This window comes from Camelus bactrianus, chromosome 25 (genome assembly GCF_048773025.1).
Source record: "Camelus bactrianus isolate YW-2024 breed Bactrian camel chromosome 25, ASM4877302v1, whole genome shotgun sequence".
Lineage (NCBI taxonomy): Eukaryota > Metazoa > Chordata > Mammalia > Artiodactyla > Camelidae > Camelus > Camelus bactrianus.
Genome location: NC_133563.1, coordinates 1,633,113 through 1,656,584, shown reverse-complemented (window position 1 = coordinate 1,656,584; position 23,472 = coordinate 1,633,113). Strand labels below are relative to the sequence as shown.

General features: G+C 36.5%; 1 protein-coding gene across 2 annotated transcripts in view; it reads right to left on the bottom strand.

Annotated features, from left to right (window-relative positions):
* Window positions 1-1,497: 1,497 nt before the first annotated feature.
* Window positions 1,498-23,472, bottom strand: part of LRRC69 (leucine rich repeat containing 69) — a 73,464-nt gene continuing 51,489 nt past the window's right edge. For both annotated transcript variants that reach the window (XM_010968402.2, XM_045505452.2), the window contains 2 exons: window positions 20,883-21,062; window positions 1,498-1,608 (listed from right to left, as the gene is read on the bottom strand). In XM_010968402.2, the coding sequence (XP_010966704.2) occupies window positions 1,498-1,608; window positions 20,883-21,062 (291 nt within the window). The remainder of the gene's footprint in view (window positions 1,609-20,882; window positions 21,063-23,472) is intronic.

The following is a 23,472-nucleotide window of genomic DNA, read 5'->3' as shown; positions in this document are numbered from 1 at the left end:
TTTCAAAAGCAAGTTTCTTCTATATAGCACAGGGAACTATATTCAATATCTTGTAATAACCTTTAATGAAAAAGAATATGAAAATGAATGTATATGCATGACTGGGACATTGTGCTGTACACCAGAAATTGACACATTGTAACTAAATTTACTTCAATTAAAAAAAAATTTAGAAAGAAAATTTAGATTTAGAAATATGATGCTAAAAAAATGGGCAGAGGCTCTGAATAGACAATTTTCCAAAGAAAACATACAGACGGCCCACAGGCACATGAAATATGGTCAACATTACTAATTATTAGGGAAATGCAAATTAAAACCACAATGAGATATCACCTCACAGCAACAAAAAGGCAAGAAATAAGTGTCGGCAAGGATGGGGAGAAAAGGGAACCTCCCAGCACCGTTGATGGGAAGATGAATTGGTACAGCCACTAAGGAGATTCCTCAAAAAGTTAGGAATAGAACTATTACATGATTCAGGTATTCCACTTCTGTGTATTTATTCAAAGAAAACAAAAACACTAATTGAAAAATATATATGCACCCCTATGTTCATGGCAGCTTTATTTACGATAGCCAAGATACAGAAACAACCTAAGTGCCCACCAGTGGATGAATGGGTAAAGAAGATGCGGTACATATACACACACAGACACCATACTACTCAGCCACAAAACAAGACACAATCTTGCCACCTGCTGCAACATGGATGGACCTTGAGGGCATTATGCTAAGTGAAATAAGTCAGATAGAAAAAGACCAATATCATATGATTTCACTCATATGTAGAATATAAAACAAAACAAAATAAACAAACAAAACAAAAAACATAGAAACAGAGAACCCATGAGTTATTACCAGAGGGGATGTGGGGTGGGGAGGGGTGAAATGGGTAAAGAGGGTTAACTGCATGGCAACGGATGGAAACCAAACTTTTGGTGGTGAGCACACAGTGGTATACACAGAAGTTGAAATATAATATTCTATACGTGAAACTTACATAATGTTATAAATGAATGTTACCTCAATAAAAGAAAGAAAAAAGATGTTAATGCTTCTTGGAAAATACGGGCTCAACTGCAATCATACAAATGTAGTTGAACTGTAACGCTGAAGAGTGATTCTACTTCACTTGCAAAGCATCCATAACGTAAACACTTGTCCCAACCAAAGTCCTTAATACTAAACAAGGAGGGGGGTCGTCATAAAACAACAGGAAAAAATAACACTCATCTGCCCCACTGATCTTCATTTTTCCATTTTTTATTTTGTTTTTAAGTCAACGAAGAAACGGCACACCTAGAGTTTTCTAAACAATTTAAAGGCAGACTGTGGTCCTTAAATTGGGGCCTTTACAATTAAATGATTTTTCTTCCTTTACTTAATGTACTGACAAAGAGACGAGCATGGTACCACAGGAGGCCATAATCTGACTGTGTGTGCAGAGCTCACAGGGCAAGTCCTGAGAGGCTCTAAGTGAGCTTCTTCCCTGCTCTACACTTGAGCAATTCCAAAGAGGTTAGGGCCACGTTGATCAAAACATTTATAAGAACAAATTAATATTCGAAGAGGGACCAGCTGTAGATTTCTGCTTATTTTCCAGTTCTAAAAAGTAAAGATTAAAAATAAAATTAAGGTAGTGCTCAGAAATAGTTTTGAATAAAATACATATTAGCTTCCTCAGAGATTTCAGAACTTTGATTTCTAAAGAACACGCTAAACTATTTATGTTGGATTTTCTCTTTTCCCACAACAAATAAACAAACTTAACTAGCTAAGAAGGGCATAATTAACACTAACCAAAATCAGAGAATAAAAGATTATCTATGCTTTTATTCAAAGACATTATTAAATTGTCTGGCTGTTAAGTGTTTGGGGTGAAGGTAAAAAGCAATACAGAACACACACAAGCCTGATTCTGTCCCACAGGGATGTTAAGTGGATCAGTCAGTAGAGATTTATTGAACACCTCAGTGGACATCTCAGTTTTATCTGTCTCATGTCCACTTCCCATGGAAGTTAGTCTTCCTGATACCCTGTTCATTGCCTGCAGTGTTCATTAGGACTTTCAGTAGCTGAATTTATGCAAGCTGCCAATACATGCCTTAGGTTTTTGTACTTAAAATATCTCTAACCTTACTTCTCAATGAACAAAAAAGGCAGTTTTCAAAAACCCGATTAGCCAACTCAGTGTGCATGTCTTCAATTATTTCACTATTTGAAATAATGGCAACTTCAAATGGCACACCATTTGTATGCTTTGCAAACAACTTCTGAAGTCAGCGCAGCTCTCGGTGACAGAATCCAAAACAGAGTCACACAACTAGCAGTTTCACTGGTTGATAATGCTGCTTAGGTTTATCATTAACCCGTCATCACAGTCCACAGTGAGAGGTCTCAGCACTGTTCTGTTTACTCTCCCACAAAAGAACTTTGAGGGCCTATGTAAAGGACCCAAGCACAGGTTATTAATCCATCCTTGAGAGAGTAATAGCCTTTCAACCCTGGTGATAAATCAGTGGGCAGCCAAAGTCATATGTAACATCCACCTTCACATCCGCCCCCAACAGTGACCATGGAGTGCTCAGAGAACACGTGGCACTATTCCAACAATAAAATGATTTGGGTGAAGATGAAAAATGAAATCTCTACAAACCTGACTTCCTTCTTAGAAGGAATTTGACTTGATCAATCAGCCAACATTTACTGAAATTCCCAATGGGCATCTTATTTTTGCATGTCAGCATCCATTTCCCATCTGCCAGCACAAAAGCCCACCTTTTCCTCTAAGGAACCAACAGTTCTCCAACGTTGGTGCAAATGTTATGAAAGAAAGAAGGCACCTGATCCCACCCCCTGTCTCAAGACATAATCATGGAACTCAGGCCCAGCACACGAGCCAAGACAGTCCAAGCTCTCCTTTCCGCCCGAAAGCTTTCCCTGGATCTACTGAGAGAGGGACGCTCTCCGTCTACTGCTGGAAGGCATAACTTAGGAAACTCTTAACTGAGAGCAAAGCCAAGACAAAGGAAAACAGAAGGACAAATTCTGGATGATAAATTTGGATACCTGATCCAGCACGACGAAATATTCAGCCAGTCCCATCCCTGGACCTTCTTCACTACTTGAATTAGTGTGTGAGCTGGGTTCTTTAACTTAGAACTGAGAGTTCTGATAAATTACAGGCAACCTAAAACCTGTACCACATTAGACAAAGTGTCAAGGATGCAAAGATACATAGCAGATAATTCCTGCCTCTAAGAATTCTTTCAGCATCTAGCTGGAAAGATAAGACATAAACATAAAAAATAACTAGAAACATAAGGCTCAACCCAACACAGGTTCTTCTATATGGGTGCAGGGAAAGGAGACACCACCACAGGCTGCATACTAAACCAAGAGTTCACAGTGTAAAGAAACAACGAGCTCGGTTTGGAAGGATGACTAAGATGTAGCTACCTCTAGAGGACACGAAAGGACATTCAGAGAAGGTGAACTACAAGAGCAGAAATTCAAGAATGTGCATTTTGTATTGGGGAAACAAAACAGTATAAACAACAAACAGACCATAAAATGTTGAATTGTGGGATAGCAACAATAAAGATACTAGTCAGGGATAAAAAGAATTCCTAAGTAGTTGTCCAATGATAGACATATGACATATTTTAAATCTACTCTACATGAGATCATATTGATTAATTACATTATAATGGCTAGTCTTTTTGAATTAATGTTCCTTCTGGATATAAGCCCAGGAGTGGGATTGCCAGGTCATATGGTAAGTCTATTCCTAGTCTTTTGAGGACTCTCCATACTGTTTTCTACACTGGCTGCACCAAACTGCATTCCCACCCCCAGTGTAGGAGGGTTCCCTTTTCTCCACAGCCTCTCCAGCATTTATCGTTTGTGGACTTTTGAATGATGGCCATTCTGACCGGTGTGAAGTGATACCTCATCATAATTTTGATTTGCATTTCTCTGATAATTAGTGATATTGAGCATTTTTTCATGTGTCTATTGGCCATTCGTATGTCTTCATTGGAGAATTGCTTGTTTAGGTCTTCTGCCCATATTTGGACTGGGTTGTTTGTTTTTTTCTTATTAAGTCATATGAGCTGTTTACATATTCTGGAAATCAAGCCCTTGTCAATCTCATCTTTTGCAAATATTTTCCCCCATTCTGTAGGTTGTCATTTTGTTTTGCTTATGGCTTCCAATTGGGAGTTTAAGATTTGCAGATACTGACTGGTATATATAAAATAGATAAACAAGTTTATACTGTATAGGACAAGGAAATATACTCAAGATCTTGTAGTAGCTCACAGTGGAAAAGAATATGAAAATGAATATATGTATATTCATGCATGACTGAAGCATTGTGCTGTACACCAGAAATTGACACAATATTATAAACTGACTATACTTCAATAAAAAAAGAAAGGAGACCTCTCAAAGAACATTAAAAAAAAAAAAAAAACTAGGACAAAGACTAGAGTCATGAACCAAGAGGAGAAGGTTAAGGAAAGACAAGCATAATTCAACAAAGTAAGCATGGCCGTACAGTTATTCAATTTTCTCTGTCCAGTTTCTCCATGAGGTGAAAAGTTTATAATAGAAACTATTAAAAGCATTTTCTATTTCCATTGTGGTTTTAGCCATTTTCCCTTGTGTCATTAAGAAACTGTATGGGCAGAGTTTGGCTTGGCTCTTGTTGGAAGCAGGAATGCAAAGTGTCTGTATTCCTCATTCCCATTCTTGGGGGTATTACTGTTTAGTTAATTATAATAGAGTGTTTTGTTTAACTTTCTAGGAGCTTATTTTTCCAAAGAACATTAAATATGAAACTGCTTGTGATTATTCTCTGACTTAATAATTACTATTTCTGATATAATATCTCTCATGGCTTTGAATTGTGTCCTGGAAATTTTACTGAGAAAAAATGGACTTAACATAATTTCTTGGTAACATACTTTCCCATCTAGTCATTGATTGAACTCAGTAATTTTCACATGAAAAAAAGAAAGTCACTAATATCTGACTTTTGATATCCATTTAAGTTCTTATCTCCATTTGTGGCATCACCACCTGTGGGACATACATCTCTACCAGTATGACATATGTCCATTTGAAATAAGCGTGTTACAAAGGAGTAATGACACACACCCTTAGACATCTCTTCACAAACCTCAATTAACAAAACCTCACAACTGTGTCAAAGATAATTACTGCTTCGGTCATTGTTTACAGATAGAAATTGAAACCCTGAAAGATCCTTTTTGTCAAGCCAAAGTGAGAGAAGAGGAAAAGGAGCTGGTCTATGATTAGACGTGATTTTATTTCTTTTTAGCAAAAAGCTTTAAAATGTCAAATGTTATACTAAAGTCTCATTTTTCACTCTTTACTATTTACAATGAAATGCACTATTTCCTAAAGCAAATAAACATATGATTACAATCCTCTCCCTATTTTAGGGAAAAGTAGTTTTGCTCTTTAAGTTTAAATATGCATGTTTACTAAGTTTTATATTTGTTGAATGGTGGAAACCAGAGATTTTTTTTAAATCTTTCAATATATGCCTAAGAGTTAATCACTACCATATTTTAAACTTTGAGAAATCAAAAATTATCAAAATATATAATTCTATCACACAGAATAAAGTAAAGCTTTGGATAAGGTTTCAATATTATCTAAAGAACAAAGAATAGGATGGTTTCCTTTTTTCTTGGGAAAAGTTATCATGGTAGGCAGGATAAAGGCTCCCCAAAGATGTCCGGGTCCTAATCCCTGGAACTTGTGAATACACATGTTGCCTTACATGGAAAAAGGAACTTTGCAAGTGTGATTAACTATCTTGAGATGGGGAGGTTATCCTGAATTATCCAGATGGACCCAATTTCATCACAAAGATCATAAGAAGTAGAAGGAGGCAGAAGAGAAGTTCCAAGTGATGTACTGTGAGGACTGGATCTGCCAACACTGGCTTTAAGGATGGAGGAAGGAGACCGTGGGTAGCCTCTAAAAGTGGGAAAGAGTGGTAAGAAAGCGGATTCTCCCCTAGCATCTCCAGAAAGAAATGCAGCCCCGCAGACACCTTGATTTTAGCCCAGTAACACTCATTTTGGACTTCCGACCTACTACACTGTAAGACAATAAATTCTTGTTGTTAAGGCACCAAGTATATAGAAATTTGTTACAGCAGCAATAGAAAACTAACACCAGCAGCATGTTCCAAATTAGCAGGACCATGAAGCATGACTGTGACAGCCCCTCTCCCCTCTATGGAATCAAGACACTCTGGAGCTAGAAGAGATTTTGGTCTAATTACTTCATTGTCCCAATGAGGAAACTAGTCCAGCTACAGTGAGAAGGAAGGTGACTTGCCTTAGGCCTCATAGTTTGAGGCAGAGACATGACTAGAATCTAAGTTCACTATATTCTAGGTCAGCATTAGTCACGGTATGCCTCCCAGCTTCCTTCACTAATGTGGGGTTTTGATTATAGTTTAGTAATAATTTGCAGAACTTTTTGGAAGAATGAGAAGTTGTTGGAAAGTGGCACATATTTTCAAATAAAGCATGGAAGGATACTGTTTTGCTGTTCTGATCTGTTTTCAACTGATGGTTAAATGTTTCACTTGAATTATCCATGCATCACTTGAAACTCATCATGTCTAAAATGAAACTTGAGAGAGAGGGTACAGCTCAGTGGTAGAGTGCATGCCTAGCATGCATGAGGTCCTGGATTCAGTCCCCAGGACCTCCATTAAATAAGTAAATAAACTAATTACCCCCAAATAAAATGAAACTTGAGGTCTTGCCTCCCAAATCAGCTCCCTCTGGATCTTCTGGCTTTCCCTTTGACATCCCTCTGAGGTTTCCCATATCTGATCAGTTGCTAAGTTGCTGTCCTTCCTTCCTCATGGTGCTTCCTTTCCTTGTATTTCCACTGATACCCCTTGTACCTACCAGGCAACCACTCTAACAGGTCTCTGTTCTTCAAACTCCAATTAATCCAGCACAGGGCTGCCAAATGATTCCTTCCAAAATACGTCTTTCTTTATATCACCGACTTGTCCCCACACATTCAGGATCCTGTTTCCAAACAGGATCAAGTTCAAACTCTTTATTCTATTCTTTGACTGGTTCGTAGAATTTGACCCCATTTGTTAAAAATAATGTCTCTTGCTCCCATTCTTCAGCCACAAACCAGCTTAGTTGATTCACTGCCCTGTGAACATGACTCGTTCTCCTCCATTTTGCTCCCTTCTCCTAAAAGATCGTCTCTGCTTCCCTCTCCGTGTGTCTGAATTCTAACGACATCAAAGCCCCGTGCAAGCTCTGCCTGGGCCCGCCCTAGGCCTGATGACACACAGCCCTCTCTCCTGACACTCTGAAGCCCTAAAGTGGTTGGTCTCTGCCATTCATTTAACATTTAGTTTTTTATACCTACAGATTTACAGATTTAAAGTTTAAACGATTCCATTTTAACCATTTGGGACAAACTAGATCCCCTGCTTGTTTGTATTGTACTTAGCACCCAGAGTTTCTTGCTTAAAGCAGGCTCTCAAATATTTATGGAATGACTGAAAATAATTTTAAAAATCCAAGGTGGACATTCAGAATGACACTTCCTCCATACCGTCAGTGATAAGCACCAGCGATGAGCACTCCTGTAAAGTTAACCACTCCATTTAGGAAGTGCGGCCATACATTCAGATTTGCCTGGGACAGTCCTGGCTTCCTGCTGTTTTCCCAATTACTAATAATGTCCACTTAACCACCGGCTTATCCCTTTGCCACCCCTTTCCAGACAACTTGCAATAATAATAATAAAATAATAATAATAATAATAATAATAATAATAATAATAATAATAATAATAATAATAATAATAATAAAAAATGTCCACGTTCACTGTCAAAAGCACCTTGGCTTAGATGATACATTACACACAGTCATTCCACCCTTAGGGCAGTTTGGGCTGTAGTAAAGGGCAGAAACCAGAAAGGAAATCCTGCCCATGTTCCAGCTAAGCAGCATTCTCTCCACTACAGAGTGATCCTGCTTGTGCACCACCATCTCTGCATAATCGATGTTCTTTGAATTTCACGTGGGAGGTACAAACATTTTGGTGATGCACAGCTTCACATAAATGTGCTGAAGCTGAGTTTGTACTTATTATTTTTTAGAAGAAAAAAAATCATATATATTGAATACAACTGTAACTCTAGCTAGCAGTTTAAGAAACAAAAGGGGCAGTTCAAGAAAGGGAAAACAATTCAATGAATTCCCATATCAGAAGTAATCAAGACACAGTGTGTGAGATCATTTATATTATAATTGCTTTGCTATTTTCTGAATAAAATAGTAAGAAACATTCATGCCATTTCAATTTTTTGAACGATAAATACACATTGCTTTCATGAGTGTTTAGAATAAGAAATGTGATGTCTTCTGATCATCTAAGTGTCTAACGTATTAAATTAACTAACCACTACATAAACGTTTTAAAACCTACGTTCAAAAAGAATAAAAAAAATAAAACCTACGTTCATTTTCACAGCTGACTGGTTGAAAGGATCAGTTTCATAAATGAGTGTCAATGGTATCTAAACAGTAATAACTTTTTACTGCAAAGTAAGATTTCACTAACTAATGAGCAAGATTATTAAACGTAATCTTATATTATGTTTCATTGCTGGCAGCTCGTCATAAAAAGGGAGTTAAGGCTGCTATTTTTCATTTATTTTTATAAAGTTGATTAGCGTCTTCACTCATTTGCAGTAAAACCGACTCAATCTAACCTCTTCTGAGAGTAGTTCTCATTATATTACATCATTCAGTACAGGGTAGAGAGTTCATTTTCCAAACTGTCCCCTCCCTAAACTCTTCAACTTTAAAGGAATCTAGGGAAATGATAAATTCAACTAATGTAACTATGAGACATGAAAACTATCAAATGCGTATCTTGGGCACTGGATCACTCAAGTGTTTGGAGCAAATTTTAGGAGACTATTTAGGTAACCTCTAAGTCATTCGTTCAAGTATGGCACAAGTTGGTAGTTACTAAAAAGGATTAATTTTTTGCTGTTTAGAAGCATTATTATCACTAGTAGCTAATACTTAAATATCAATTACAGTGAAATTATTGGTAATTCTGTAATTGCTAAGGACTAACTGAACTCAGATGTCAAGGGCTAAAACTTTGAGAAAAAGGCAAAAACATCTGAAGGAAATATGGTAAAAGTTAGTATTTAAGATGGAGTAAAATTTTTCACCAGCTATTTTACAATCCTCATCGCTCTATTCTCTAAGATAAGCATGACATACTTTCACATTCTCCTGAACAGAAGCAAGAACAACTTGATATTTGGTTGTCTTTAGGATTTTTTGTATCAAGAATAAAGACCCATTCATCATCAGGTGTCTCCCTCCTTTGTGCTGTCAGGTAACAAATCCATCCAAGACAGAACATTCTGTAAAGCACAGCAGGGCGACCAGACATTGGCAGTACCAAATTAGGTTCTTCCTTCATGATAAAGTGTTTACTCTAAAGGTCAGCATTCTCTAAGTTTAGTTCCTAACAAGGTAAGTTGAATTTTTTAATAGAAAGGGAGTCTTCTAGGAAAACTAGTTTTTTGTACAATCCCTCTCTACTTAAGTGGGAATACTGCATGAAATCCTAAATGTATACAAAAGCAACTTTTTACTAATGTGGTTAACCTGATTACATCCCTTAGTATTTTGTTCATGTCCTCACTTTAGAAACAGGGAACTAAATAATCCCATTAAAATAACATTGTGATTGCCAAGCACCTGGTAATGTATATTCCAATCTAATTTTTTAATCCAACTGTTAACAGTTTTTAAACATCCTTATGCTTATTTAGCATAACTTATAAATTCATACTATACACTTGGTCTAATTCCACTATCATATAATTTTTTCACTGTCATATACTTGCTGTTAACTTGCTTAACTTTTCCAATTATTTTAAAGATTAGAATCAATGGTTAAATCTGAGCAAACAAGTTTTCTTTTCAAAATTGTCTTCTGATTTTCTAACACTCACATGTACTTTGCCTATAAACTTATCTAGGCATATAATTCTAGACTTTGAGTGAGTTTCTCTCAGTGCTTTGAAGATATTATGCTATCTTTTTCTGGCATCTGCTTTCAGTCCACTGTCATTTCTTTATAGGTGATCTATTTTCTTAAAATCTTATCTTTAATTCTAAATAGCTTCTCTTCAGTAGTATATATTTTTACCAAAATGTGTCTAGGTATGGATTCATTCTTATTTCTTCTACTTGGCACTCAGTGTACTTTTTCAATGTGATGGGTCATGTCTTTCTTCAATATCTGAACATTTTCTGCCACTAACAAAATTCACACCCAGGTCTCTCATTTATTTTTTTTAACCGTTATGTCTTTAGTTTATTTTTTTATTGAGGTATAGTCAGTTTACAATGTTGTGTCAATTTCTGGTGTACAGCACAATTCTTCAGTCATACATGAATATACATATATTCATTTTCTTACTCTTTTTCACCATGAGCTACTACAAGATATTGAATATATTTCCCTGTGTTATACAGTATGAACTTGTTTATCTATTTTATGTATACCTGTCAGTATCTCCAGATCTTGAACTCCTAGTTTATCCTTTCCCAACCCCTCCCCCTGGTAACAAGTCTGTATTCTGTCTGTGAATCTGTTTCTGTTTTATATGTAAGTTCATTTGTCTTTTTTTTTTCAAATTCCACATATGAGTGATATCATATGGTATTTTTCTTTCTCTTTCTGGCTTACTTCACTTAGAATGATATTCTCCAGGGACATCCATGTTGCTGCAAATGGCATTATATTATCATTTTTATGGCTGAGTAGTGTTCCATTGTATAAATATAGCACAACTTCTTTATCCAGTCATCTGTCAATGGACATTTAGGCTGTTTCCATGTCTTGCCTATTGTAAATAGTGCTGCTATGAACATTGGGGTGCAGGTGTCTTTTTGAATTAGGATTCCCTCTGGATATATGCCCAGGAGTGGGATTCCTGGGTCGTATCATAAATCTATTTTTAGTCTTTTGAGGAATCTCCATACTGTTTTCCACAATGGCTGCACCAAACTACACTCCCTCCAACAGTGTAGGAGGGTTTCCCTTTCTCCACAGCCTCTCCAGCATTTGTCATTTGTGGACTTTTGAATGATGGCCATTCTGACTGGTGTGCGGTGATACCTCATTGTAGTTTTGATTTGCATTTCTCTCATAATTAGTGATACTGAGCATTTTTTCATGTGCCTGTTGGTCATTCGTATGTCTTCATTGGAGAATTGCTTGTTTAGGTCTTCTGCCCATATTTGGATTGGGTTATTTGTTTTTTCCTTATTAAGTCATATGAGCAGTTTATATATTCTGGAAATCAAGCCCTTGTCAGTTTTATCTTTTGTAAATATTTTCTCCCATTCCTTGGTTGTCATTTTGTTTTGTTTATGGTTTCCTTTGCTGTGCAGAAGCTTATAAGTTTAATTAGGTCCCATTTATTTATTCTTGCTTTAATTTCTATTTCTTGGGTAGACTGCCCTGGGAGAGCATTTTTGAGATGTATGTCAGACAATGTTTTGCTTATATTTTCTTCTAGGAGGTTTATTGTGTCTTGTCTTATGTCTAAGTCTTTAAACCATTTTGAGTTTATTTTTGTGTATGGTGTAAAGGAGTGTTCTAGCTTCATTGCTTTACATGTAGCCTGTTCAGTTTTCCTAACACAACTTGCTGAAGAGACTGTCTTTATTCCACTTGCCTCCTTTGTCGAAGATTAATTGACCAAAAGTTTGTGGGTTCATTTCTGGGCTCTCTATTCTGTTCCATTGGTCTATATGTCTGTTTTTGTACCAACATTATGCTGTTTTGATTACTGTAGCTCTGTAGTATTGTCTGAAGTCTGGAAGGGTTATTCCTCCAGCCTCATTCTTTTTCTTCAGTAATGCTTTGACAATTCTAGGTCTTTTGTGATTCCATATAAATTTTAGTATGATTTGTTCTAGTTCTGTGAAATATGTCCTGGGTAATTTGATAGGGATTGCATTAAATCTGTAGATTGCCTTGGGCAGTGTGGCCATTTTAACAATATTGATTCTTCCAATCCAAGAGCATGGGATATCCTTCCATTTTTTTAAGTCTTCTTTAATTTCCCTAATCAAAGTTTTATAGTTCTCCATGTAAAAGTCTTTCACCTCCTTTAACCATTATGTTTTAACTCATGCTATAATCTTTGTCACCCTGTTGCAGTTATTGTAATGCACTCAGACATATTTACTTGATAAAAATGTATTCTTACTTCCCTTTTAATTTTTAAAATAAAATTATATCGATACCAAATATCTTTCTTCTCCTATTCTTTCTTCAGTCCTTATTGTTTCTCCAGTGGTAACTGGTGTTAAGCTGTGCACACATGAACACACACGTGTGTGTTCTGAGTATGTGAAATCTTGAAGAAAAATTCCACATATCTGGTCTGAATACCAGTGGTTCTGTGTTCCACTCCACACGTCAAGAGAGGAAAAGCCCCACCTCTCTTCCACATAGTAGCCTTTTAAATATAAGAAGGCAACTACTGTGAATAATTGTAAAACCATCAATCATTAAATATATTTACACTTTCTCTTATGGTCAAAATAAAAATGTGCATGCTATAGCACAGCAAAATGTGACCTGAAGGTGGTATCAGGAGCCATAAACTAAAGCCCTGATTCTGTGATTTCATAGATTTGAAACTTATGAACAAGCTACCTAACTTACTTAGTTGCCTCACCTGTGAATGGAGACAATAAAACTAAGTCATAAAGTTAATACGAGGATCAGAGACTCTTGTTACTCCAATGTTACCTCCTCAGGAAAGTCTCCCTCAACCCTCCTGCTGTAGGCTGAATGTTTGCGTCCCCCACAAAATTCGTATGTTGAAATCCTCACAACTAACATACTAGGAGAGGGACCTTTGTGTTCAGCAGAAGAAAAAGTGAGAAAATTCTATTTCTTGCACATCTGTGTTTTATAGCATGAAAATCTGCAGCCACTCCACCTGGCTTTGCCCCTCCCCCACTGACTGCATTTTCTCATTCTCTTTTGCTGACTCCAGCTTTTGCCCACCTCTTAAACACTGCTGTCCTCAAGGGTTCTATCCTTCTGACCTCCTCACTTCACTGTGTAAGTTTCTCCTGGCACTCTTCATCCCCATGGCTTCACGTGTCACACTTACAAAAAGGATCTTTAAATCCATATCACCAGCTCCAACTTTTCTTTCTCAAAAAAAAAAAAAATCTCATCTTGCTACTCCACGACTTCAGCAACTGCAAGTAGCTGTCATGGGCTGAACCGTATGCACCCAACATTCGTATGTTGAAGTCCTAACCCGCAGTGCTTCGAAATGTGACTGTAACTTGGAGGTAGTCTTTTACATGGTAATTAAATTAAAATGATGTCATTAGAATGGGCCCTAATTCAATATGACTAGTGTACTTACAAGAAGAGGAAATTGGGACACAAATTTTTTTTTAACATTTTTTATTGATTTATAATCATTTTACAATGTTGTGTCAAATTCCAGTGTTCAGCACAATTTTTCAGTCGTTCATGGACATATACACACTCATTGTCACATTTTTTTCTCTGTGAGTTATCATAACATTTTGTGTATATTTCCCTGTGCTATACAATGTAATCTTGTTTATCTATTCTACAATTTTGAAATCCCAGTCTATCCCTTCCCACCCTCCACCCCCCTGGTAACCACAAGTCTGTATTCTCTGTCTGTGAGTCTATTTCTGTCCTGTATTTACACTTTGTTTTTCTTTGTTTGTTTGTTTTTGTTTTTGTTTTTTAGATTCAACATATGAGTGATCTCATATGGTATTTTTCTTTCTCTTTCTGGCTTACTTCACTTAGAATGACATTCTCCAGGAGCATCCATGTTGCTGCAAATGGCATTATGTTGTCAGTTTTTATGGCTGAGTAGTATTCCATTGTATAAATATACCACCTCTTCTTTATCCAGTCACCTGTTGATGGACATTTAGGCTGTTTCCATGTTTTGGCTATTGTAAATAGTGCTGCTACGAACATTGGGGTGCAGGTGTCATCCTGAAGTAGATTTCCTTCTGGATACAAGCCCAGGAGTGGGATTCCTGGGTCATATGGTAAGTCTATTCCTAGTCTTTTGAGGAATCTCCACACTGTTTTCCATAGTGGCTGCACCAAACTGCATTCCCACCAGCAGTATAGGAGGGTTCCCCTTTCTCCACAGCCTCTCCAGCATTTGTCATTTGTGGATTTTTGAATGACAGCCATTCTGACTGGTGTGAGGTGATACCTCATTGTGGTTTTGATTTGCATTTCTCTGATAATTAGTGATATTGAGCATTTTTTCATGTGCTTTTTGATCATTTGTATGTCTTCCTTGGAGAATTGCTTGTTTAGGTCTTCTGCCCATTTTTGGATTGGGTTGTTTATTTTTTTCTTATTGAGTCGTATGAGCTGCTTATATATTCTGGAGATCAAGCCTTTGTCGGTTTCACTTGCAAAAATTTTCTCCCATTCTGTAGGTTTTCTTCTGGTTTTACTTCTGGTTTCCTTTGCTGTGCAGAAGCTTGTAAGTTTCATGAGGTCCCATTTGTTTATTCTTGCTTTTATTTCTTTTAGGAGAAAATTTTTGAAATGTATGTCAGATAATGTTTTGCCTATGTTTTCCTCTAGGAGGTTTATTGTATCTTGTCTTATGTTTAAGTCTTTAATCCATTTTGAGTTGATTTTTGTATATGGTGTAAGGGAGTGTTCTAGCTTCATTGTTTTACATGCTGCTGTCCAGTTTTCCCAACACCATTTGCTGAAGATACTGTCTTTATTCCAATGTATATTCTTGCCTCCTTTGTCGAAGATGAGTTGACCAAAAGTTTGTGGGTTCATTTCTGGGCTCTCTATTCTGTTCCATTGGTCTATATGTCTGTTTTGGTACCAATACCATGCTGTCTTGATGACTGTAGCTCTATAGTATTGCCTGAAGTCTGGGAGAGTTATTCCTCCAGCCTCTTTCTTTCTCTTCAGTAATGCTTTGGCAATTCTAGGTCTTTGATGGTTCCATATAAATTTTATTATGATTTGTTCTAGTTCTGTGAAATATGTCCTAGGTAATTGGATAGGGATTGCATTAAATCTGTAGATTGCCTTGGGCAGTGTGACCATTTTAACAATATTGATTCTTCCAATCCAAGAGCATGGAATATCTTTCCATTTTTTAAAGTCTTCTTTAATTTCCTTCATCAGTGGTTTATAGTTTTCTGTGTATAATTCTTTCACCTCCTTGGTTAGATTTATTCCCAGATATTTTATTACTTTGGGTGCTATTTTAAAGGGGATTGTTTCTTTACTTTCTTCTTCTGTTGATTTATCGTTAGTGTAAAGAAATGCAACTGATTTTTGAACGTTAATTTTGTAACCTGCTACCTTGCTGAATTCTTCAATGAGCTCTAGTAGCTTTTGTGTGGACCTTTTAGGGTTTTCTATATATAGTAACATGTCATCAGCATATAATGACACTTTTACCTCTTCTTTTCCAATTTGGATCCCTTTTATTTCTTTCTCTTGCCTGACTGCTGTGGCTAGGACTTCCAGGACTATGTTGAATAGGAGTGGTGATAGTGGGCATCCTTGTCTTGTCCCAGATTTTAGTGGGAAGCTTTTGAGTTTTTCACCGTTGAGTGCCATGCTGGCTGTAGGTTTGTCATATATAGCTTTTATTATGTTGAGATATGTTCCCTCTATACCCACTTTGGTGAGAGTTTTTATCATAAATGGGTGTTGAATTTTATCAAATGCTTTTTCTGCATCTATTGAGATGATCATGTGGTTTTTGTCCTTTCTCTTGTTGATGTGATGTATTACATTGATTGATTTGCGTATGTTGAACCAGCCTGGGACACAAATTTGTATAGAAAAAAAGACAGTGTGAAGACACGGGGAAAAGACAGCCATCTACAATCCAAGGAGAGAGGTCACAGAAGAAACAAGCCTCTGACACCTTGGTCTCGGACTTGTTAGCTTCCAGAACTGTGAGAACATAAATTTCTATTGTTTACGCAACTCAGTCTGCGGTACTTTATTATGACAGTTGTGACAAGCTAATGCAGTAGCTTTTGAAATTAAGTTAGAACTTTACACACAAGAGTCATCTTGACGGCACACCTCTCTCTAACCTCAACTCCCATACCTCACATTCAGTGAGTTCCCGGTACTCACCGTGCAATTTATTTGAACAATGTTACCTTTGAACAGGCAGCCCACTCTCCTAAAACACCTGTCTACTGGTTCTTTATCTATTCTGATGTCTCCCTATCATTCAAAGCACATCTACAAGCAATGCCTATTAAAATAATTTTAATGTGTATTATGTATTCTTCAAGTGCAAAGCACAGTCACTGTGCTAGGCCCCAGGGACAGACCAGAGAACGCCCTCATTTAATTGAGATTCCTTCTTCTCACAGCACACTGTGCACACCTCCATCATAATACCTACCACAAGAATGTAATCATTCTCTCCTGTCTGATAGCTGTGATTTTTTTTAATCTACCTTGTTGAGGATCTGCTGTGTGCTACCTTTATTAAGTACCTGCTGCACGAAGCACTGTGCATTACCTCCTGTATCACTCATCTAAGCCCTGTGAGATGGTACTATTTTTATCCCAATTTTCAAATGAAAGCTTTGCTTCAAAGGGGAAGTTAAGATGACACAAGCATTAAGTGGTAAGGCTGGTCGTCCAGTCCAATTTGTCAGATTCCAATCACCTTACTATACCACTTCTCCCAGGAGTGTGTGAGTCTCTGGAGGGTCAGAGCTCTGTATCCCCAGCCCTTAAAGGACCTGACATAGTAGGAAAAATTAATAGTTTAAGTGGATAAATAAATGATGATAGAATAAAGCTCATTAACATGAATGCCTTACATTTAGTTGAAGCAAAGGAGGAACAACTGAGTTGAAAGCATAGAAAAGATAGTCTAGCATGTCTGATTAAGAAGTTCCCTCCCCAGAGCCTCTGCTTAGAAGCTTTGTGAACTTGGCCAAATTACTTCCATGAACCTGGTTTTCTCATCAGTGTCATGGGGTTATTCTGACATTAAGTATTCCAGGTGAGAGGCTTAGCACAATGTCAGACACACACTTAGTACCATATAAGTTTTCTCTTTGGTTACGATTATTAGGTTGCAATTTCTCTACCTGAAATGAGACTAGCAGCTCATCAGATGATTTTGAGAGGGAATCTGTCTTTCTTTCCCAAGAAAGATGTTCATTGGGAAAAAATGAACATGGCAACTTGTCCAAGGTGTTCATGTCACAGCCAATGAAAAGTAGAGTGTTTTGGAAACTGCTGCCAAGTCATATGACATGTGTTACACTCATTAGTGTCTCCTGAATATAACAGTCCATTCCAGATGGTAATGTGAACAATTCACAGATACGTTACATAAGCGATCAAGATTACAGATTTATTCTCATCTTGAGAATTGCATACAATTCTATTTTCATTTTTCCACTGATGATCTCTCTTTTCTCTTGGTGTTTAATGTCCAGCTGGTTTTGACTTTTAAATTTCTCCTCAACCATTATTTCATCTCGACATTAGCCCTTATTGGCAGCAGCTCTGCCAGATTCTTCTCTATAATACATTTGATGTAACACATCACTAACCTAATAAAACACAGGAGTAAGTATTAAAATCCAGTTCTTGTATTCATCAGTCATTCTGAGGAATGAAATATGTACCAAGCACTGTGCTCAGCTCTCTCTGATAAGAGTTGCCCATTCCACCCACTCCTATTCAACACAGTACTGGAAATCCTAACTAGAACAGTCAGGCTAAAAATCGGATAAAAGGCTTCCAAATAGAAAAGAAAGCAGTAAAACTGTCTTTGCAGACGATATGATCTTACATATAGAAAAACCTAAAGACTCCTCCGAAAAACTGCTAGAACTAATCAACAAATTCAGTAGTTGCAGGATACAAAAGCAACATACAAAAAACAGCTGCATTTCCATATACTAACAGAAAGTATATGAAAAATAAAGAAAACAATCCCACTCACAATGATGTCAAAAACAACAAAGTTCTTGGAATAAATCTAACCAAGGAGGTTAAAGATCTGTACACAGAAAAGTACAAAACTTTGACAAAGGAAACTGAAGAAGATACAAACAAATGGAAAGATATCCCATGTTCATGGATCAGAAGAATTAATAACATTGAAACATTCATGTTATCAAAAGCTATCTATAGATTCAGTGCAATCGCTATCAAAAGTCCAATGAATACTTTTCACATAAATAGAAAATACAATCCTAAAATCTACATAGAGCCACAAAGGACCCCAAATAGCCAAAGCAATCCTGAGAAAGAAGAACAAGGCTGGACACATTACACTTCCTGATTTCAAACTATACTGCAAAGCTATAGTAATCAAAACAGTACAGTACTGGCATAAAAATAGACACATAGACCCATGGAACAAAACCGGGAGCTCAGAAATAAACCCCTGCATTTATGGTCAACTCGTATTTGACTAGGGATCCAAGAACACACAATGAAGGAAGGATAGTCCCTTCAGTAAATGGTGTTGGGAAAACTGAACAACCACACGCAGAGGAATGAACTGGATCCCTATCTTACACCACTCACAAAAATGAACTTGACATGGATTAAAGGACGGAAACTGTAAAACTCCTAGAAGAAAACATGACATTGGTCTCAGCAGTGATTTCCTGGATATGACAGCAAAAGAAGTAAACATAAGTAAGTGGGATTAAGTCAAACTACAAAGCTCCTGCACAGCAAAAGAAACTCAACAAAAATGAAAAGCAACCTAAGTGATGAGAGAAAATATTTGCAAATTATATATATGAGAAGAAGTTAATATCGAAAATATAAAGAGAACTCACACAACTCAACGGCAACAGATCTAACAACCTGATTAAAAATAGGCGAAGGAACTAAATAGACACTTTTCCAAAGAAGACATACAAATGGAAAACAGGTACACAAAAAGGTGTGGAACATCACTAACCATCAGGGAAATGTAATTCAAAACCACAATGACAAATACAAAAACAAATATATGTATGTTCATGTATGACTGAAGCATTGTGCTGTACACCAGAAATTGACACAACCTTGTAAACTGACTATACTTCAATAATATATATACACACACACACACAAAAAAAAAAGACATGGGAGCCAGCTTGAAGGTGCTCCTATCAGCCAAATCTGGGATAATCTGAGAAACAAAATGAAGAATGATATTAATAGGTTGAAGCTTATCAAATAAAATAAGAATGCATCTGCCTATACTGATAGAAATGAATAAATTCAAAATTTGATAAAGATTGAGACAGTCTCAAATATCAACTACACAAAATACTTATTACTGAGGGATAAACAGTAAATTTACAGTGAAGAAGCCTAACAGACATCGCCTTAATCCACTGATCAAAGTAAGCATCATCAGTGATGGAACAAATCACAACTATGTAACATCTGATAGGATTCAGTACGAAGACAGCCTTACCTCTGTGATACTTCTGCCCAAGATGAATAACCTGCCTCTAAACAAAAGGAAAGATCAGACCAACCCAAAGTCTTTAAAATGGTCATGAAAATCAAAGAAAGATGGAGGAATTTGTTTTGGAATAATACAACTGAATACAGAAAAGAGCAGATTCTTTTCCTATAAAGAGCATTTGGGAGACAACTGGCAAAACTTGAATGGAGTCTGAAGATTATATGTTAGTATCTGTGTTTATTTCCCAAAAAAGAGAAAAGAAAAGAAACCCACAATGAGGTATCACTTCACACCAGCTAGAATGGCTGTTATCAAAAAGACAAGGGGTAACAAGTGTTGGCGAGAATGGAGAAAAGGACCCGCAGAGCGCTATGGGTGGGCATGCAAACTGGTACAGCTACTATGGAAAACAGTATGCGGGTCCCTAAAAAATTAAAAATACAACTACCATATGATCCAGCAATCCCACTTCTTAGTATATAGAAAGAAACTGAAATCTGAATCTCGTAGAGATACCTGCATTCTCTTGTTCACTGCAGCATTACTCACAATAGCCAAGATAAAGAAACAACTTGAGTGTCTGTTAACAGATGAATGGATAAAGGAAATACTATATACATATATATTATATATCACACACACAATGGAATATTATTCAGCCAAAGAAAATAAGGAAATTCTGCCATTCATGACAACTTGGATGGACATTGAGGGAATTATGCTAAGTGAAATAAATCAGACAGAGAAGGAAAAATATTGCACATTATCATTTATATGTAGAATCTAAAAAGACAAACTTAGAGAAACAGTAAAGTAGTGGTTACCAGGGGTGGGGGGTGGGGGAAATGGGAGATATTGGTCAAAGGACAAAAATTCCCAGTTTTAAGATTAACAAGTTTGGGGATCTCCTATACAGCATGGTGATTATAGCTAATAATACTGTATCACATATTTGAATGTTGCTAAGAAAGTAGATCTTAAGTGTTCTCATCACAAAAAAGAAATCATAACTATGATAGGATGAAGACAGCAGCTGATACTACGGTGGTAAATCACTTCACATTTATAAATATATCAAATCAACACATTGTACACCTTAAACTTACACCATGTTATGCGTCAATTATATCTCAATAAAGCTGGGCAGGGGGACAGTTATATTATCACAGAAGTCAATTCTTAGTTACAAACATAGTATTAGTCAACTTAGATGAGGACAAAGAATAAGAAGAGGTCTTATGCTCATATTCACACAAAAAGCACCATTTACCTTTGATGGAGGAAAAAATTCAACGCATTCCAGCCATATGGTTAAAAAGGACCTTCCACATATTGCACATTTCCTTCCCTGAGAGATCATGCTCCTGACTTGCGGGTACCATTCTATGGCTCGCGTTAGGAAATGATTCTTTTCTGCTAGCTGATTCATTATAAATCTTGACGTTATTTCCTAGATTAAAAAAGAACATGGTTCCTCAGATTATTTTCAAAATAACTACTTTATATCACCTTGATTCCATTTCACTAATTTATAATTTTTGGCGTATTCCTCACAGTTTTGTTAAATTAAGTTTTCACGGTATATAATAATGAATTAAATAACTTTGGTTTTCAATGTTATATGAAAAGCAAGTGAACTTCCATTGTAATACTTCCCTGTCTCTGACATACACGAATCCAAGTTACAATAAGTTTACACTGTTAGATAAAGTTTAGATTCAAGTTTTTGTCGCTTAATTACAACAGGCAGGACTATACAGATATTCAGACTGGACTCAAAAACTGAGTCTGTTACATTTACTAAGGTCTAAATCCTTACTAATTAAACTGCAGATCATGGACCAGGAGAACCTGCCTCGTCTCGAAGCTTATTAGAAAGTTAGACTTCCTTGCACTTCTCACTTACTGCACCAGAATCTGCAAATTTAACAAGGTCCCCAGGGTATTCTGTGTGTTTGTTAAAGTTTAAGGAGCACTGAGCTAAGTTATGTCCTGCACTGAGTACCTGAATTGAACCATATTAGTGAAGAGTACTGATTTCTATACACCAAATCTCTGAATTCAGTATGTATTAACCTATCCACACAAATATGTCCAGAAACTTCACTTTCACCTTATAGATAATAAAAGGGGCGGTGCGGAGATATCAGTTAACTTTCACCATGACCATCAACATCATCACCTTAAAGCAAAAAAATAATAATAATAATTATATAATACATAGTCCTGTCTTCACTGACCAAGGAAACAAAATAAACATTTGATTTATTCCACTAAATGCCTCCCATTGTTTGTGCCAGTAGCATGGAAGCCCTGTGTAAATGTTACAAAACCACTGTATGAATTTTAATAGACTGTGAGGCTTTTTTTTTTTCCTGGCCAAAGTGAAAGATTTCCCAGTGGTATTAAGATTGTCCACATCAGGCTCCAATTGGGATCTTTGGGAATATTTACCCACGTACATATATACATACATAATCTTTCACTCACCTACTTCAATTAAAATCTGTAAAAATAACTACAAGATCCTATAAATCTGTGTCTCCCTGTTCCTTATTACTCTATCCCTTCCACTTAAACATCTGGAAAAGCTGACTTTATACAGAAACAGCCCTGAGCATGGGTTCTTAAGTATCTGATCACCCCCAACAGCATAACCTTCCAGATGCATCACATTATCCTCTGGGATGGCTACATAATGAGGTCATCCTTTCTGTTAAGATTTACCCTTTCCCCCTAATACTGCAGAACTCTTAAATTAGATGTCTATTATCACCCCTTCTCTAACTACTTAGAGCAAAGCTTGTGATTCTTAATGAAATACTGATTTTCTAGGTAAGTTTTAGCTACCAGAATTCAATGGCTAGTCTCATTATAAAGCCACAGAAAACTAACAGACAACAATTCACTCCCCAAAATAGCAGAAAGTAGAAGGATTTGCTGAAATACACGGGGCCAATAAATAGGTCACAACTCAGACAGTTCACTTTTCCCACTTATGATTCCTGGAACCAAAATGTTTGTTGCACTTGGTATGTCTCTTGACAACTCTTACATTACCCATTATTTGTAACTTTCTTCTACTTGCTGCCACTGTGTTGCTTTGGAAGAATAACAGACACCATTGAAATATAAAGTTATTACTTGGAAATACAAGTATATAGAATATAAGATACTTCTGGCATGACCAATAGTACCTTTGAAGAAATCTCTTAAAGAGACATGCAATACAGTTTTTGAGAATATACAACTTAATGATGGCCTAATTCCAGTGTTATTTGAAAGTCAAGAAATTTTTTATGGACAAATAAATTGTTCTTTTTGAATAGTTCACATGCTTTTCTGTTAGAATATTTGTTAGCTGACTATATGTAGGTCAGAAGTTATTCCTATGGTTAAACCATCACAGATTGAAATTAGTTTCATGTGTCTTTTTTTCCCTTACATATAATGATTTCATTTGAATTATAAATTATAGGTATACAAATTATATGTATATAAATACAAAAATTATAAAATGTAAAAACAAACATGAATCCTTAGAAGAAATGATGAACTTTGGAACTGTTGTGTGATCGACTGTCACCACATGACAGGCGCTAAAACACAACAGCAAGAGCAAAGACAGAGTCCGAGTCAGATGGGCAAGTGGGTGCAAATCCTGGTTGTCTGACCTGTTAGTGTCTAAACAAGTCCTTAACTTCTCTGATCTTGGATCTGTCATATGTAAAATAGGGATTTTTTTCCAATATTATCACATGGAGCTCAGAGAATTAAATTAGATAACACAGGTAAAACTTGCAGTCTAGCACCTGCTGATGCAGTATATTCTGGCTAATATTTTGCTATAATATAGCTAT